Source organism: Notamacropus eugenii, chromosome 5 (genome assembly GCF_028372415.1).
Source record: "Notamacropus eugenii isolate mMacEug1 chromosome 5, mMacEug1.pri_v2, whole genome shotgun sequence".
NCBI lineage: Eukaryota > Metazoa > Chordata > Mammalia > Diprotodontia > Macropodidae > Notamacropus > Notamacropus eugenii.
The window spans coordinates 372161327-372178605 of NC_092876.1; the positions used below are offsets into that span (position 1 = coordinate 372161327).

Here is a 17279-nt window from a genome sequence, read left to right on the forward strand (position 1 = left end):
AAATATAAAATCCTACAACTAGGATAAAAAACCAACAGCACAAAGCAAAGGACGTGAAAAACAATATTCAGCAGTAGTTAATGTGAACAATTCTGCAATGGAGTATTGAAGGGGTTCAGCGAAAACAGGCATACTAATACACTATTTAATGGAACTCTGAATTGGGCTATTCTGGAAAGAAATTTGGAATTATGCACTACAAATGTCAATACCCTTTGACTCAGAGATTCAACTACCAGGTTGATCCATGATGATCACCAGGAAAATCCATGATGAAAAGAAAGGCCCCACTTGCACCAAAATATTTGTAATAGCACTTTTTTTAGTAACAAAGAATGAGAGGCAGGGGAGATGTTCAAAGATCAGGGAATGGCCAAATTAGCTGAGTGTTGTTGTTGAGTCATTTCAGTCATGTCTGATTCTTTGCAATCTCATTTGAGGTTTCCTTAGCAAAGATACGTAGAGTGGTTGGCCATGTCCTTTTCTAGCTCATTTTACAGATAAAGAAACTGAGGCAAACAGGGTCAAGTGACCTGCTCAGGGTCATACAGTAGATAAGTGTCTGAAGTCAGATTCGAACCTAAGAAGATGAGTCTTCCTGTCTCCAGACCTGGCACTCTATCCACTGCGCCAACCTACTACCTGCCCTAAATTAATTGTACACATGAATGCAATATAATCCAACCATACCATAAAAAACTCTGAATATAATAAATTCGGAGAAGCATGGAAGACTTATGTGAACTAATGCAAGTGAAGTAAACACAACTATAAAAGCAATATACACAATGACTATGACAGTGTAAACAGAAAGAAAATAAGTACAAAACAATCAAAACTAATGCTATCAAATTATAATGACCCATCTTGGCTCCAAAGAAAAGCTATGAAAAGCCACTCCCCCCTTTTCGCCCCTCTACTTCTTTACAGAGGCAGGAAACTATGAATGTGTAAAATGTATTACTGATTACATTGATATGTTGGTTAGTTTTGTGAACTATTTTCTCCCCTCTTTTTTAATTCTATATTTTAAGTGATGGTTCTCTAGTAGTGTTCTTGGGGAGAGATACATAAGGAAATATAGATGATATAAAAGCAAAAACTATCAAAAATCTTTAAAGAAAAATATCTGGGGGTACTGGTTGATTGGATCAACATGGGCTGAGAGTATAATAGACATGATAAAACAAACAAACCCAAAACAATAACAAAAACCTAATCTAGTCTGAGGCTGCATATAATATAAGTACAGGGTGGTAATAGTCCTACTTCACTGTTCAGACCACACCTAGAGTATTTTGTTAATTTATGATCAACATATTTAAAGAGGGATATTAACAACTTGCAAATTAGAAAACTGGTCAGCTAGCTATTCCATGTACAATAAATCTTGCACAAGGGGTCCCTCGTATCTAGAATATACTCCCTATTCATATCTACCTCACAAAATCCCAGGCTTCGTACAAAACAAGCTCATGCACACTAGGTCTTTCCTGATAATTACAGACACAGAGACAGACACAGACACAGACACAGACACAGACACAGAGACACACACACACTTTATATTTATTTACTTAAGTTTGTCATATTTCCACCTCTACCTCTCACTTAAATATAAGTGTTATTTTATTTTTGTCCTCATACCCTCAGAGTCTAATAGAGAGCTTTGCACATAGTAGATGCTTTGTATGTGCTTCCTGAATTTAATTGAATCTCGAAGGAGTAGGGCAACCAAGATATCAAGGGGTCTGAAAACCATGTCATATAAGGAATGATTTAAGGACCAGGAGTGATGTTGCTTGGAAACCAGAAAATTTTAGATAGGGGAAGAAGGAGGAGGAAAAAAAACCAAAAACAAAAGACACACTAGCCCAAGTATCCTTCTATTATTTGGAAAGAGTGAGAATGAAATAGAAGATATAGGAAGGCAGATTTCAACTCCAATGAATGAATGAAGAATTTATTAAGCATTTTGTGCCAAGAACTGCTTTGAGTGGTTGAACTAAATAAATGACTACTGAAGTTCCCTCCAAAACTGAGATTCTTTGAGCTTCATAAGGATTACTTTTATTCTTGATAAATTTCACTTTCAGGTACTCAGGTAGCACATGGTACTGTATAGAACCAAGTTTTAGGAGATAAACTCTTCAGGGTAATGTTTCAATGCAACTATATCACCTGCTCATTCTTATTAATTCTGTGAAAACATTTTTATTTGTGTAAACATCTACCCAAACTTTGTATCAACACATTCAGGCCCTAAGATAAGATCCCCAGGGTTTTGAAACAGTTCCCAGATTATAATGCTTATGGTCCATTTACCAATGAAGCCAGATTCACAGACAACCCTAGAAACAGTCACTTCTACAGCTGACCTGCCATATAAGAAACCCTCCTTTCAAAGGTGTGTTCATTTTGTTGCCATTTTTATGAGCTAAGCTGTAAAAAAAAAAAAAATGCAGCATGGTTCAGTAGAAATAAGCAGAGTGGAGTAGCGGAGCACCTTGGTCCAAATCCTGGCTCTGTCTGGAAGACCTGGAACACTCAAATTCACTTAATCTCTCTGAAACTCAGCTAGAGAGAGTCCTTTCTAACATTAAATCTCTGATCTTTATCTTTAAATGTCTTCTTGGCATATTCAACTCAATTCTACTTGATAAATATTTTTAAGCACCTACTATGTGGAGGGCAGGGTGCCAAGTACTGGAGACACTTGGTCAGAACATAACATAGTACCTGCGCTCTCAAGAAGCCTATGTTCCACAGAAGCCCCTAGCATAGATCTAAAAGACTACAATTCTTCCTGTTTAACCAAAAAGTAACAAAGAAGAGGTTCACTATCTCCCTGATTTAGCAAACTAAATGTAATGATAATTCACAATGAATTTGAATCTATGACTCAGAATGTCTGTATTTCTCTTATGAGCCTCTCATTATTCAATGCCATTTTGTAAAAAAAAAAAAAAAAATGCCATCATATGCAGGAAGCAAAAAATATTCATTGTTGCCATTTTAGGAACATAAGCCATAATATGTTATCAAGGACTTTCTATGTTAATAAGTCAAGTTGTTTTGATTTAAAAGCCCAATCCTAGGCAAAACCCAAAGACCTAGAAAGAAACCTGGTGCTGTGACTGGTGATGAGGAAATTACAACTATGAATTATTAACCTCTGAAAGATTGCTCTATTCTCAATTATTTTTTGTGGGGGTTAAAACAGATTTCAATAAAGATGTTAGGTTCTCATAATGCTTCAATGGAAAAAGCATGCCAGTACTATAGAAACACTCAAGCAAGTGTATTAACCAGCTCTCTCTGATTTCTGCTAGCTTGCATGCAAAGATTCAGAGTAAAAGGAAGAAGGTGGTCCTAACAAAAGGGAAAACCCAGGATTAGGGCTGGCATAAACCAAAAGGGCCAGTCTCATCCAAACAGCTACTAGAAATTTTCTGTTGAAGTTTAAAGGTATATACAGTTGCTCTGGATGGAATGGTATTTCTCAAACTGAGGTCTTCTTAGAAAGTCAGTTCCAATGAGCCAGAGTCAAGGGAGCTGCAAAATTCAAAGCAGCTATTAGTGGTGTCAGTGCTGAACTGTGGTCTATGTGCACTGAGGTGTTGGCTCCTTCCTCATGTTGGACTTTCTCAGTACATTTTTCTCCCCACCTTCCCCCTTTAAATTCCTTCCTCAACTTTTTAAATCTGTTGTTCCTATGTCAAGAAGGAGGCTGGAGCTATGAACAGCTGTTTGGTGGTGGCAGCTATTATAAGACAAATTGCTTACTGTTTTGTGGAGGGGGTAATGTGGGAGTCATGAGAACCTTTGGGGAGGCAGCAGGATGAAAAAGTTTGAACAACTTTGAAAACCCTCATCTGAAAGTGATTAGGATCAAGTCTGAGCCAATTTTAAGAACAGAATTGCACCAGGATGCTTGAAAGTGTGACCACATTAACATTAAACCTGTCTAAGAGCCATCAGTTTGGAAAACTATGAAATACACAGATTCGTTGGGGTTTTCATTGACTTAGTTTCCTAGACCAGCATTCTTTTATTGGCCAGCTACAATTTTTTAGTTACCATGTTTTAAAATGGAAAAACCTATAACAGGACTCATCCCTATAGCAAAAAGGAGGTCAGGCATATTAGGATTCTCATATCCCATTGTACAAAATCTGTCCCATTAGCAGAAAGAAAAAGGCACATAGCATCAAATCACTATGCCAGTCACACTGGTACACACTAGTGCAGTATAACAATTTGGGGTGCTCCCTGTGTGTGAGATATTATGTAGCAAAGAGAAAAGGGAAGCAAGAAGAAGGTATATGAAGTCCTAACTAGCTGGAATTCAGGATTTTGCCCCAAGTGCTGATGGAAGGGAATAGGGAAGAGGAAGCTCATTTCTTTCTGGAGGAACACGTTTTTTCTACACCATATCATAGCCTCTTGGCCTAATCTCCCAAAGGGTTTGATGAGGGGAAGAGTAGAGAGAAAGTGGGTCAGAAGAGTGGGAGGGAGCCAGGTCATAGATTGGTGAAGGATAGGAGACAAGAGTGTAGATGAGCTATACTCCCTCCAGCACATACATCAGACTAGCCTCTGTGTGTGCTAAGAAGTCTTTTCCTTTCACCCTTTATGCCTTCCATCAATCTCCCACCTGACCCATCTGTCTTCCTTAACCATCCTCTCTGCCATAGCTCACACTGACTGTTCATATCCTAGATGAAAATATATTATGATACTGCTACAAATATGCCCCCCAGGTGACTGAAGAGTGTTCAATTTGCATTTGGGGGTGAGGGGAAGAAACCAAACCATGAAGAGATTGAGGAAACTAGAACCATAGACCCTGAAATTGATGAGAGCAGGGAAAATCACTCTTTTGTCTCCCATAACAGTCAAGTTTGGAGTCTAGCTTGAATGTGTGTCATTGATTCCAACCAACTACACTGGCCCATTCACTGCCAGATGGTTCTTCTTACCTATATCTATCTTTTCCCAACTGTCCCCTATGACTCTTTTTGAACTATTATAATGCTTGAAATTATTTTTAAAGATTCAAAGTCCCCCCTCCCCACAAAAACCTGGCAGGAACCTTTAAAAACTACTATCTTCAGAACAAAGCTAAATAGTAAACAAACATTTTATCATCATACCTCTCAGGACAAGCAATAAGACTATCTGAGCAGGAAACAAGATTTATAGGAGAACACCACTGGGGTGTGAGGTATGTTGGTGTTGTAAATAGTTTAGATGCAGAAGGTGGGAGGCATGGACGTTTGGGAAAGAAAGGGACACATGTAGATCATCAAGTTGGAACAGGAGGAGGATGTCTAAGCCCCTCCTCCAAAGGGAGATAGAAGTCCTAAGAGAAAATCAGAGCATAAGGTATCCTTCCCTCCTAAGGCTGATACCTTCAAAGATCAAACTAGTACAACAGCGTACTAAATACATGTGAGAAGGAAGAGAGATCTGGATAATAGATATTCTAATATAATCTTTGGGGGAGAAAAATTAAGCCTGACAGATTTTTATTACCTTTCTAAATAATTAGATAAATTATTTTATTCTCACCTCTTTCTCTGTCTCTCTCTCTCCCTCTGTCTCTCTCTCTCTCTCTCTCTCTCTCTCTCTGTCTCTCTCTCTCTCCCTCTCCCTCTCATTATATATGCTTAACCACAGTAGATAATGTATCTAGCAACTATATTTGCTCACCATGAACTTAGTGAGGAGAAACCGAGGAAAACAATATTAATGATTATTTTTCACACATCCAACAATTTAAAGGATTATATTCAATTCAATGTATCTAAAGATGACTACCAGTCTTTTTCAACTTTGCCCTATGGAAAGTGGTAAAAGGATGACACATCTGTTACTATTGGACTGGTTTCCAGTGTATGAAACCTAACCAAAGAAAAATACATATTCACAAACATTTGGGAAATGTATGCACCACTCACTGTCTGCAAACCTTTTCTCCAGCTATCATTTATGTGAAATCATCACTAACTTAAACCATACTACACAGATATTAACAGCTGTTGGAAGTACAGGGCCTTTCCAATGCTTTATGGTTTGGGTTGGAAAAGGAGCAGGATTAAAGTACTCATTGCAAATAACAAAAGTAAAATATTACTTTTCCCATGACAGAGCTAATTCTTTCCAGAATTCATCACCACAATAGTTCTTTAAACAACAGTTATTAGTTCAACTCCAGGTCTTTATAGGTATGAAAACTGATCATCAACATCAATAGTTTCACTATTATATTTTTTAAAAAAACGATTTCCATCAGGAAGTTAGAAGCATTCTTAAGGCAGGAGCAAATTTGCATCGGAGTATGGTGAGAAGCCTGGGTTTTGAATGACTATTGGAGATGCCTGGAAAATCCCCAGCGAGGCTTCCTTGTAAAGCTCTGCCCCCTTTCCCCCTCTCCATCCAGCAGCCAACCCTTTCACTAGCGCATATGCAGCAATATCAGAAATCCTAGACAGGAAGCTTCTTATGTAAGTCAGAAACCACTGACATCATCTCTCATGTTCCGACCCAAACTGCTTCAGACGCCACATACAGGCACATCGTGCCTCTTGGTAACCCAGCAAAGGCTGAGGTGGCATATAAATGTCTGTGGCTAAACAGCCATACACACGTGTATCTATGTTTCCAAATATGTGCTCTACAGAGCTAGCGAGTACTCTTTGTGCTCGGTTTTGGAAAGCCTCGCTGAAGAACTGCCGCCTTTCTATCATTTAATAGTAGCAAAGGACTGCCCAGCTGTGCCAGACGAGAACTGCACATTTATAACCCCTGTACTAGATTCCCAGGTCTGCTCCTTCCCCTGAGCTTGTGCCTTCCTTTTCTCTACTTAAATCCTTTTTTCTCTCTGCAACCAGCAGACTCTTTGGGCCACAGATATTGGCGCAGGAAGCCCTACAGTTCATTCACAGAATCTCAGAAATTGCCAGTTTAAATCTCTCTCTCTCTCTCTCTCTCTCTCTCTCTCTCATCCTTACACACACACACACACACACACACACACACACACACACACACACACACACACACACACACACACACCATGCTACTGCATGCCAGGTGCTGTTCGGGAAACTCCCCAGCCTCGTTCCTTATTCTTTAATGTCAAGCACAGCAAGCACCAAATCTGACCCATGAGCTCGGATATCCCCCAGAAACACACACACACACACACACACACACACACACACACACATCTGCTAGTACTTTCCAGATGCTCATAAATGGCCACGGCTGCCACCCGACCTTGGATCCCCAACCTTCTCCACTCACACTCCCCAAGGTGAGAGGGCAGAAAGCGAAGAACCTCCAGGAAGCAAAAAGGGAGTTGAAAGGGGGAAAATCTTTTTTACCCTATTTGTTCCCCATATTCTCCCTTCTTACAGCACTTCCACCTTAACCTGCGTCCCAACACTAGTCCAGAGGGCGCCCCACTAAACTTTCCCTCATTGCTCTCTATCACCGTTTTCCTGACCTCGGGGTGTCCTCCCCACAAATCCAACACTATCCCCAAAGCAAGCCTGGGATCTCCTGGAGATGAAGATGGAGCTCGGGTAGGAGCAGGGAGCCAATCATGTCAAAACCCTTCCAGATTTCGCGGAGGGAAGGTGGCGGAAAGTGTGCGCAGCATCTGGCTCAGTGCCCCTGGGAGGCTGTGCCGAGGGGTCTACAGGCTGCGGAGGAAGAGATGTCCAAATACTTACGCACTGCCTCCTGCTTGGGATCCATGGTGCCCAAGACGCGCTGAACACCGCTGATCTTGCCTTGGAGAGCCCGGACCCGGCGATGGGTCAGTTGTATGTCACCCTCGATCTCCTGGAAGAGAGTGCACGCGTGCCGGGCCACATCCGAGAGCTGCCGGAGGATCCGGGACAGAGCCACATTACTGACGGAGCACAAATCCAGCATCATTAGCATCGCCGCGGCCGCAGAGGATGGCTCGCTCCCGGGGGCCCCGGCCGCCAGCACTGCAGCCTCCGCCTGAGCAGCTGCCCCGGGCGCCTCTCTCCGCTGCTGCAGCGGCTGTAGCTGTGACTGCTGAGGCTGCTTCGCCTCCCCCGCCGCCTCCTCCAGCAGCCCAGCCTCTTCGTCCCTCTCCTCCGGCCGCGGTGCCTCAGCCTCCTCCCGCCGCTGAGGAGGCGCCCGCTGCAGCAGCGGCCGCGGCCGCGGCGGCTGCTGCTGCAGAGGAGGCGGTGGCTCCTCGCAGCCCAAACTCTCGTCCTCAGCCAGGCCGGGGGCCAGCCGCCTCTGCCGGCACAGCCACTGGGGCTCCACAATCCGCTTGGCAAAAGGCATCGCACACGATCCCGAGCGCGACTTTTCTGTCTCCGCCGGTGCGTCTGGACCTCTTGCCAGTCCCCTCTCTCTGGGAGCTGAGTGCCGCCCCTGGGGATGGGGGGGTGGGGGGCAGCCGCAAGGGGGAGGGTCGAGAAAAGAAGCGAGGGGGTGAGGCAGTGAGAAAGTACTGATTCTCAGTCTAGGTCGTGCAGACTGATAGGAGTGTACCAGCTACTTCAGCCTCCTCCAGCTCCTCCAAGTGAGAAATCCTCTCCCCACACCTTGCCTCCCCACCCCTCCAGTCCCCAGCAAATCAGTCACCCCCACCCCGGTCCCTTGTGCCCTGCTCCTCTGTGGGTGACAGCCACGGGGGTGGGGGGCGACAAATCCAGGGACTTTTAACTGCCTTCAGTCGTTTTCACTTGCTAACAGCCGGACGCTGATGGTGAAGCTCCATCTTTCGCTCTTTTCAGGGCTGTATCACCGCCGTGGCTGCCCCCGCCGCTTCTGCTGCTGCTGCTGCTGTCTGGCTGTCTGGCTGTCTGGCTGTCTGTCAATGGTTGAGAGTAGGGAAGGGAGGGAGAGTGTCTATGCGAGTGCTTCTCAGTTTGAAAGTCAAACAGCGCAGCCCGGCGCCGCCTCTCCAGTCCCCACGCTCTCTGCCTCTGATCATCAGTCACTTCTGGGGAGCTATTTCTCTCGCTCTCTCTACCCCTGGCGCGGCTCTTCCCAGCCGGGAGGTGGATTGGGGAAAGGCGGTCCGAAAACCCGGAGAGAGGAATCCGCCTCAAGCTTGGGGAAAGGAGGCGGCGTGGGGGTGGGGGAGAAGGGTGGAAGGAGAGGGAAGCGGAAAAAAGAGCGAGAGCGCATGGTCCCCTCTCCACCACTTGGTGGAGTTACCCAGCTAAACCCGCTGGTGCAGTCGCATTCCTGTTGCAAATCCACTTCCTCGCATCAAAGTGAAGGAGATTTTCACTGTCAGCGGAGTGGGGGCGGGGAGCACGATCTAAAGTTTGGCAAACGAGTCGTAAGGCATTAGTGTCAAGCTATAGATTGGAGGAGGCGGCTCTGGAAGGAGGGGTGGAGCTTCCTCAAGTGGGAAGACTTGCGCATGTTCGCTCTGTACAGAATCATTCAGCAGAAACCAGGCTGGGGGGCGGGGGGCGGGGTCCTTCAAACTCTAAGATTCAGAAGTCCCGAATCATTTCACCCTAGGGGATGGCTCAGGGACTTTATAAGCAAATTAAAGCGAAGTGAAAGGGAAAGGGGGACTGGCCTTTTGTATCCGGATGAAATCTGGACTTGCCAAACTGTAGTGATTTACGTTCCTTCCCTGTCATTAGGTGGCCGCCTGTGGCTTGCACATTTTGCTGTAGAATACAGTGAACCACAAATAAACTGATGTATGGTTGGGGGGAGAGGGAGAGGTCTAGCTTCCTAGCAAACTTCATTGATGCATTTGGTCTCCTGTCAACCCTACTCGATCCTCTATGGAGTTCCCACACAAAATTTCCCAAATTTCCGTCTGGGGAATGCTCAACCACTGGAAGAGCTATACGCAACCTCTTCTCTTTCCCCCCTCCCTGTACAACTGTAAGGTATAATTTCCAAAAAGAAGCAATTTTCAAGTCTGAATGCTGTCAACATAAAACATACAGACTGGAAAATATTAATAAAATGTGTGCCTTCAGTCTCTGCCCTTCAATCCAAATAAATGATATTTTAATTTAAAACCCACAAGCAAGATCTTTAAGTGCACTCTTCATTTCCTATGTCTAAACAACACATTGGAATAAAATGTATCTGATGTAACCCAGAAAGCTCTTCCAAAGTTGGGGCTACTTCACTAAAATACTCCTTCCTTTATCACCTCCTAGAGTTCCATGCATATGTCCCACATCCAAGTAAAATTGCCAGCTGACTAAATGATTGAATGCTGTTGTTGGTTGTATCCAACTCTTCCTGACTCAATTTTTGGAGTTTTCTGGTCAAAGATACTGGAGTTATTTACCATTTCCTTCTCCAGCTCATTTTACAGATAAGGAAACTAAAGCAGAGTTTAAATGATTTGCCCAGGGTCACACAGCTAGGAAGTGTCTCGGGCCAGTTTTGAATTCAAGTCTTCCTGACTTCAGACCTGGTACTGTATCCACTGACCCACCTAGCTGCCCCCAAATGATTGAAGAGAGAAGTATATATCAGCACTTAATTTACTGTCTTAGAAGAACAGCCATTAATTAATTGATGACATGGCTTCTCAAAGTTGATTCTCATTCCAAAGGCACATCAAATCAACTTAGTGTTAGATTTTAGTTTGCTAAACAAATTAATATATTTTGGGAGGGAAGGCTATTTTGTTTGGTTATCTGATCTCAGTTTCAAACTTTTGAACATTTTGAATTGGCAGACTGAAGAATACTAAAATCTAACACTAAGTTGATTTGATGTGCCTTTGAAATAGTTGTTGATTCTACTTCCACAAAACCTCTCACCTATTCTCTTCACTATACAAACTCTCATCATCTCTAGATTATTAAAATAGCCTCTTAACTGGTGTCTCTGCTTCATTTCTCTCCAGTTCATACTTTGGAGACATAGCTGCCAAATGAATATCCTAAAACCCAGATAGGAAGAGTTACTCCCCCGTTAAAAATCTTTAGTATTTCACTGCTGCTTGTATAACAGAATACAAAGTCTTCACAATATATCACCAGCCTGCCTTTCACAACATTTCACATGACTACTCCTCACATCCTTTACATTCAAGTGAAACTGGCCTGTGGAGTGACCACCATACCATCTCCCACATCTTTGCCTTTGACCAAATTATTGGCATGCCTAGAATACATACTCTCCTCATTTTCTTGTCTGAGTTATTAGCTCCTTTCAAAGCTTAGGTGCACCTTCCATGCCAAACCTTTCCGAATTTTCCATTTTTCTGTCCTTCTTTCAACTATCTTTTATTTGCTTATCTGCTCATATGCTGTATCCACCAGAAGAATGCAAGCTCCTTAATAAGGGACTGTTTTACTTTTTAATTGATTGTTTTGTCCTTGTGTTTCCATTGTTTTTACTGTGGTTCCTTGTATATATTTAGTTCTTAATAAATGCTTTTTGAATTGAAGTGTACCATTGCAAGGAGAGATATAAAGTTCACATAAGATACAATCTTTGCCTTCCTGAAATTTATAATCCAGTAAGGGATGATGCAATAGTTTTAATACATAGAAATGCATAATACTTATAAAGTGACCAGAAAGCTCTAAAACAGTGCTCTGTGGGGACAGGGGAGGAGGACAGGCTTTGAGTTAAGCATTAAAGTGTACAGAAAAAAGTGGAGATTGGAGTGGGGGAATGGAGAAGAGGAGGAATTCCAAAGCATAGTGTAGGCAAATACATAGAGGATACTGGGGACTTTATTCAACATTACATGGGGGAAATAAGCAAGAGCTGAGTTCTGCTGAGCTGTACGTTGATTTAAGGATCTTAGAGGTCATTTAATCCATTTAGAGGTCCTTCCTTAGAGGTCATTTTACAGGTAAGAAAACTGAGGCCCAGAGAAATGACCTTGACTTGCCTGTAGTCACAAAGGTAGTAATTAGTAGATTTGGGATTTAAACTAATTTCCTCTGATCCCAAAACTGTGTTCTTTCCATTATACCATTTACAAAATACCATACAAACTGCTGGATTGATTAGAGGGATTCAATTAACAAGGCCTCTTGGCAATACATTAATCTGAGCAAGTAAGAAACCTTCTATACAAATGTAAATCATCACACAAACTGATGGTCTTAGAATTCCTGGAACATAGAGAGGTGAAATGATTTGTCCAGAGTGACACAGTCAGTATGTATTAGAGATGGGATTTGAACCCATCTTTCTGACTCTAGAGACCACACTGTCTCTCATTGTTACTTAGTCATCCAAGATACTATTCACAACCCACTCTATAATGTTTTCCTTCTAATACTTTTCAGTGATGTGATCCCCTGAAGTGAACCCTCTGTAGCACTTACATGAACAATGGGTGAGGTAATGGATCTACTATGAAGAAAAGTTTCACAGTATACCCTTCTTATGCCAAGGTTCACTCTCTTTCATAGAAGATGATACTGAAAGAAAAGTAGACTCAGGGGGAGATAGAAGTTTCTTTGTCTTCTTATCATCCTGTCCAAAGAAGGAAAGGATTGAAGGGTATAATTAAATTGAAGAAAAGGCCAAGCACTTTTGCTTCTGCCTCAGAAGTTGTCAGAACAGGGAAAAGTGAAGATTTCAAAATGATGGAAACCCACTCCATCCATCTTAATGGATTCTATGCACCTTGAAGACTTCTGGCGTGCTCTTTGGCATAAAGTTGATGATTTGTTGATGAAGTCATTTGCCAAAATGTAAGTTAATTTCATAAAAGGCTTTATTATTTACCTTTGACATTGCCCTCCTCCTCTTTTTTCTCTTCCCGTGCCAGGTTATATAAAGAGGAGCTGCATTAATTGTATAGGAAGGATAAGATGCATGAACGTTTTGGAAGCCTACAGGTCCTCAGTGCATCTAGGGACTGTACAGCTTTCAATTTAATTGTGCCATGAAGCTACCCTGGATTATGACCAGCAAAATGCACTCGACACCACGATGGTTAACTGTAGACAAACTTTTATATTGATATATATATGCATACATTTATGCAATGTGGACATATCTTGTGTTTGCCTGCATTGAGCTGGTAGTAAAATGAAAGGGAAATTAATTCTAAAGAATGGCTATATTGCTTAACTCTCAAAGGTCATTCTTCTCAGCTCAAAAGGCAACAAAAATTTCTCCATAAACTACAAACCTTAAATGAAAGTAAACTTCATAACAACGTAAAATTGAAAGAAGAAAATTATCGTAGTTGTATCACCAGATTGCCATATTTTTCTGCTTTGTGGGATTGCATCAGAAATGCAATTTAGGATATCAGTTCTTGCCACTGACTGTTGCAGAGTATGTCAGCTTCAATGAGACAAAGACAGGACCACCTGCAATTCTACTCAACACTACATTAAAATGTTTGTCCAGTCCAGAGTGCACCACTGTTAACACTACACTATCATTTCATACTTCTTTAAATTGCCTTTTATCCAGGAAATTCCTAGGGATCCATAAACATCTTATGGGAATTATTTAATCTTTTCCCTTGCTGGAATAAACTTACTTGACTACGTCAGGGATCTGTACTTTCTCCTTGTGGGTACTTCTGATGCTGAGGAACAATAAATCTACCCTCTTTATAACTTAATAAATGGTCTTCAAGAGTTGATGGAACTATTGTCCAAGGTGATGGACATATCTATCCATTCTGTTACTAACTTTTTCTACTGTAAACTAGCTTTTTGGAGGAATGTTGTTTGAGTGGTGAGAAGTGTCTATTGTAGCAAAAAAAAAGTATCAATACATTAAAATTTTTAAATATATATATTTTATTTCCCCCCATTTACATGTTAAAACAATTGTTTAGCATTTAGGCTTTTTTAAAGTTTTGTATTCCAAATTCTATCCCTCCTTCCTTCCGCTCCCCCACTGTAAAGAGTTAGCAATCAGATATAGGTTAAACGTGCAATCATGTAAAATGTTTCCATATTAGTCATTTTGTACAAGAAGACGAATAAAAGCAAAAGAATGAAAGAAAGAGAAAAAGAGAGAGAAATACTATACTTTAGTCTATATTCAAACAATATCAGTGCTTTCTCTGGAGGTAGATAGTATGCTTCATCGTTAGTCTTTTGGGATTGTCTTGGATCATTGTACATTAAATTGTTTTAGAGCTGATGTAGCCAAAAATTTCATCACTCTTTAGCCAATCTTCCATAATGAATATTACTAACTTAGCTATCCACATGATCCATCAACCACGACTGTAATTAAGCCTTTGAGAACTAGAAATAACAAACAGGTCAGTTTGACTAGAATGTAGAGTATGTAAGCAGAGCGATGTTGTGTAAATCTGGTAAGGTAGACTAGAATTTTTTCTTCATATCCTGTGAAATGTGAGGGTTATAGAGGTTGTATTTTATATTTTTATATTGCAAGTCTTATTGCTTGCATTTTACAGGTGGGGAAACAGAGTCATGACAAGATTAAGACTTGCTTATAATAGGTTTGGGTTTGTTTGGGTTTTTTTTGGAATAGACCTTTTTTCGAAGAGATCTGTGACTATACTGGTATAATGGACTCAGTTTGAGGAAACTCCATCTACCAATGCAGGTCTGCAACCACCCTGCAACTGAGAGTCTCAGAATGTTACCTGGAGCACCAACAAATTAAATTATTTGCAAATGTCACAATGCTAGTAAGTACCCGAGGTGGTCTTCCTGCTTCTATGTTGCATGTCATTTAGATGCCAAAAATTGTAGTGTAAATCTCATAGTTCAATTACATTGATCTTAAAAAATATCTACAAAGGGCCTACAATCTATAAGGCATCATGCTGGGGACACCTTAAAGGAAATGAAATCTGGATAATTCAGGAATTTGTTTTGCTTCATGATACTTATTGGTAACAGGAGATTTTTTTCTTGATTTCTCAATATGTAGGAGGGACAAGAAAGGAAGAGAAGGAGAATCTTTATTTGAAAAAATGCTTTTTTTTTAAAAGATGAAGACAAAATGTAAAAAAGACAAACAGTCCCTGCTCTCAAGGAGATTTCACTTTATTTAGGGGATCCAATATATATAAAGATAATACAGTATACACTAAATGTATACATTGTTCCTACTATCCCATGACATTCCTGTTATTATTTAGATTTTAAGATTCTAAAGACTTACCTGAAATGCTGTTTGATGAAACAGCACTAATATCTGGGGGGAATCAAGAAAGATTTTCTTAGAACTGAGCCTTGAAGGAAGCTTGGGATTCCAAAGATTAGGAATAGAAAGGGGAAAAAATTCCAATCAGCAGGGGGACAGACTGTGCAAAGAAATGAAGGTGGAAGAAGGTATTTCTATGCACCAGAAATAACAAATAGGTCAGTTTGACTAGAATGTACAGTATGTAAGACACAACAATGTTGTGTAAATCTGGTAAGATAGACTAGAATTTTTCTTCATATCCTGTGTGTTATAGAGGTTGTATTTTATATTTTTATATTGCAAGTCTCATTGCTTGCATTTTACAGGTGGGGAAGCAGAGTCATGACAAGATTTAAGACTTGCTTATAATAGTGATTCAGTGAAAGGTCATGGATTACACCCAAAGTCCTCAGCTTCCAACTCACAGTTCTAGTCACTTCATTCTGTCCCAATAGGGAGGAATTTTTGCTTTGTGTTTCTTCATTTTTCATCAAAAATTCTAGCAATCCATTTTTATTAAGATGATATAAAATGTAACCTCTACATTCTGAGTCTAGTAAGAAGTACTACTCTATAACTGGAAATAGCTCTGACTGAGCTGAAGCAAATAGGAATATCAAATAACAATTAACAAAAAGTTCTCTTTTTTTTTTTAGCCCCCTTTCCTTTTACTCCCCTTTACTCTTATTGCTTCTTCCCTCCCTTTTAGCCTCCCTCCCCTTTCTTCCCCCTTCCCCTCCTACTACCTGTAGAGCTAGTTAGGATTATCTACTTAAGTTTATTGTTCCCTCCTTTAAACAAATCAGATGAGAGTACCTCTCAAACAAAGCTCATCTCCCTCCCTTCCTTCCCTCTACTATAATTTTGTACTTCTTCCTGTGATGTAATTTGCCATTTTCTGCTTCCTCCTTTTCACACCTATTATAATCCCTTCTCATAATTAAATCATATTTTTGACATGACATCATTTACTTTATACCCGTTCCCTCTATGTATATCCCTTTTATCATAATAGTTGCACAATTCTCAAGATTAACAGGTATCATCTTCCCTTATAGGGAGGTAAACAGTTTGCCCTAATTGAGTAACAAGTTTTTGTTTTTGTTTTTTCCCCCCTGTTTACCTTTTTATGATTCTCTTGAGACCTGCATTTGAAGATAGAATTGTCTATTGAGTTCTGGCATTTTGGTCAGGAAGCTCTGGAAATCCCTCATTTTGTTGAATGACTTTCTCCTTGCCTGAAATGTTATGCTGAAGTTTGCTGGGTAGCTGATCCTTGGTTGAAGTCCCAACTCCTTTGCCTTACAGAACATTGGGTTCCACTTCTTTCAATCTTTTAATGTAGAAGCTGCAAGGTCCTATGTGATCCTGACTGTATGTCCTTGATATTTGAATTGTTTCTTTCTGGCTGCTTGTAGTATTTTTTCCTTCACTTGATAGCTCTGGAATTTAGCAACGACGTTTCTTGGGGCTTTGAGTTTGGGATCCCTTTCGGGAGGGGAACGGTGGATTCTTTGGATGACTATTTTGCCCTCTGAATCTAGCACTTCTGGGCAGTTTTCCTTGTTGATTTTCTGGAAGATATTGTCCAGACTCTTTTCTTCATCATGGGTTTCTGGCAGGCCAATAATTCTTAAATTTTCTCTCCTGGATCTATTTTCCAGGTCAGTTGTTTTTCCAATTAAATATTTTACATTTTCTTCTATATTTTCATTCTTTAGATTTTGTTTGACTGATTCTTGCTGCCTCATTGAGTTGTTAGTTTCTACTTGCCCAATTCTAATCTTTATCATATTGTTTTCTTCAGTTAACTTTTGCATCTCCTTTTCCATCTGACCAATTTTTCCCTTTAAGGAGCTATTTTCTCCAGTTAATTTTTGTACTTCCTTTTCCATTAGACCAATTTTCCCAGTTAGGTTTTTTGTTTCCTTTTCCATTTGATCAATTTTCCCTATTAGGTTTTAGGTTTCCTTTTCCGTTTGATCAAGTCTTCCTTTTAGGGAATTATTTTCTCCAGTTAATTTTTGAACTTCCTTTTCCATTTGTTCACTTTTCCTTTTCAAAGTGATGTTCTCATCAGTGAATTCTTTTTTTATAATTTTAAAATCATTGGCCAGTTTTTCTTCTATTTC

General features: G+C 40.8%; 1 protein-coding gene across 1 annotated transcript in view; it reads right to left on the bottom strand.

Annotated features, from left to right (window-relative positions):
- NHS (NHS actin remodeling regulator) overlaps window positions 1–10050 on the bottom strand; it is a 443126-nt gene extending 433076 nt beyond the window's left edge. Inside the window, exon 1 of the mRNA XM_072614224.1 lies at window positions 7743–10050. Within this exon, the coding sequence (XP_072470325.1) occupies window positions 7743–8334 (592 nt within the window). The 5' untranslated portion in view covers window positions 8335–10050. The remainder of the gene's footprint in view (window positions 1–7742) is intronic.
- Between the last annotated feature and the right edge of the window lie 7229 nt (window positions 10051–17279).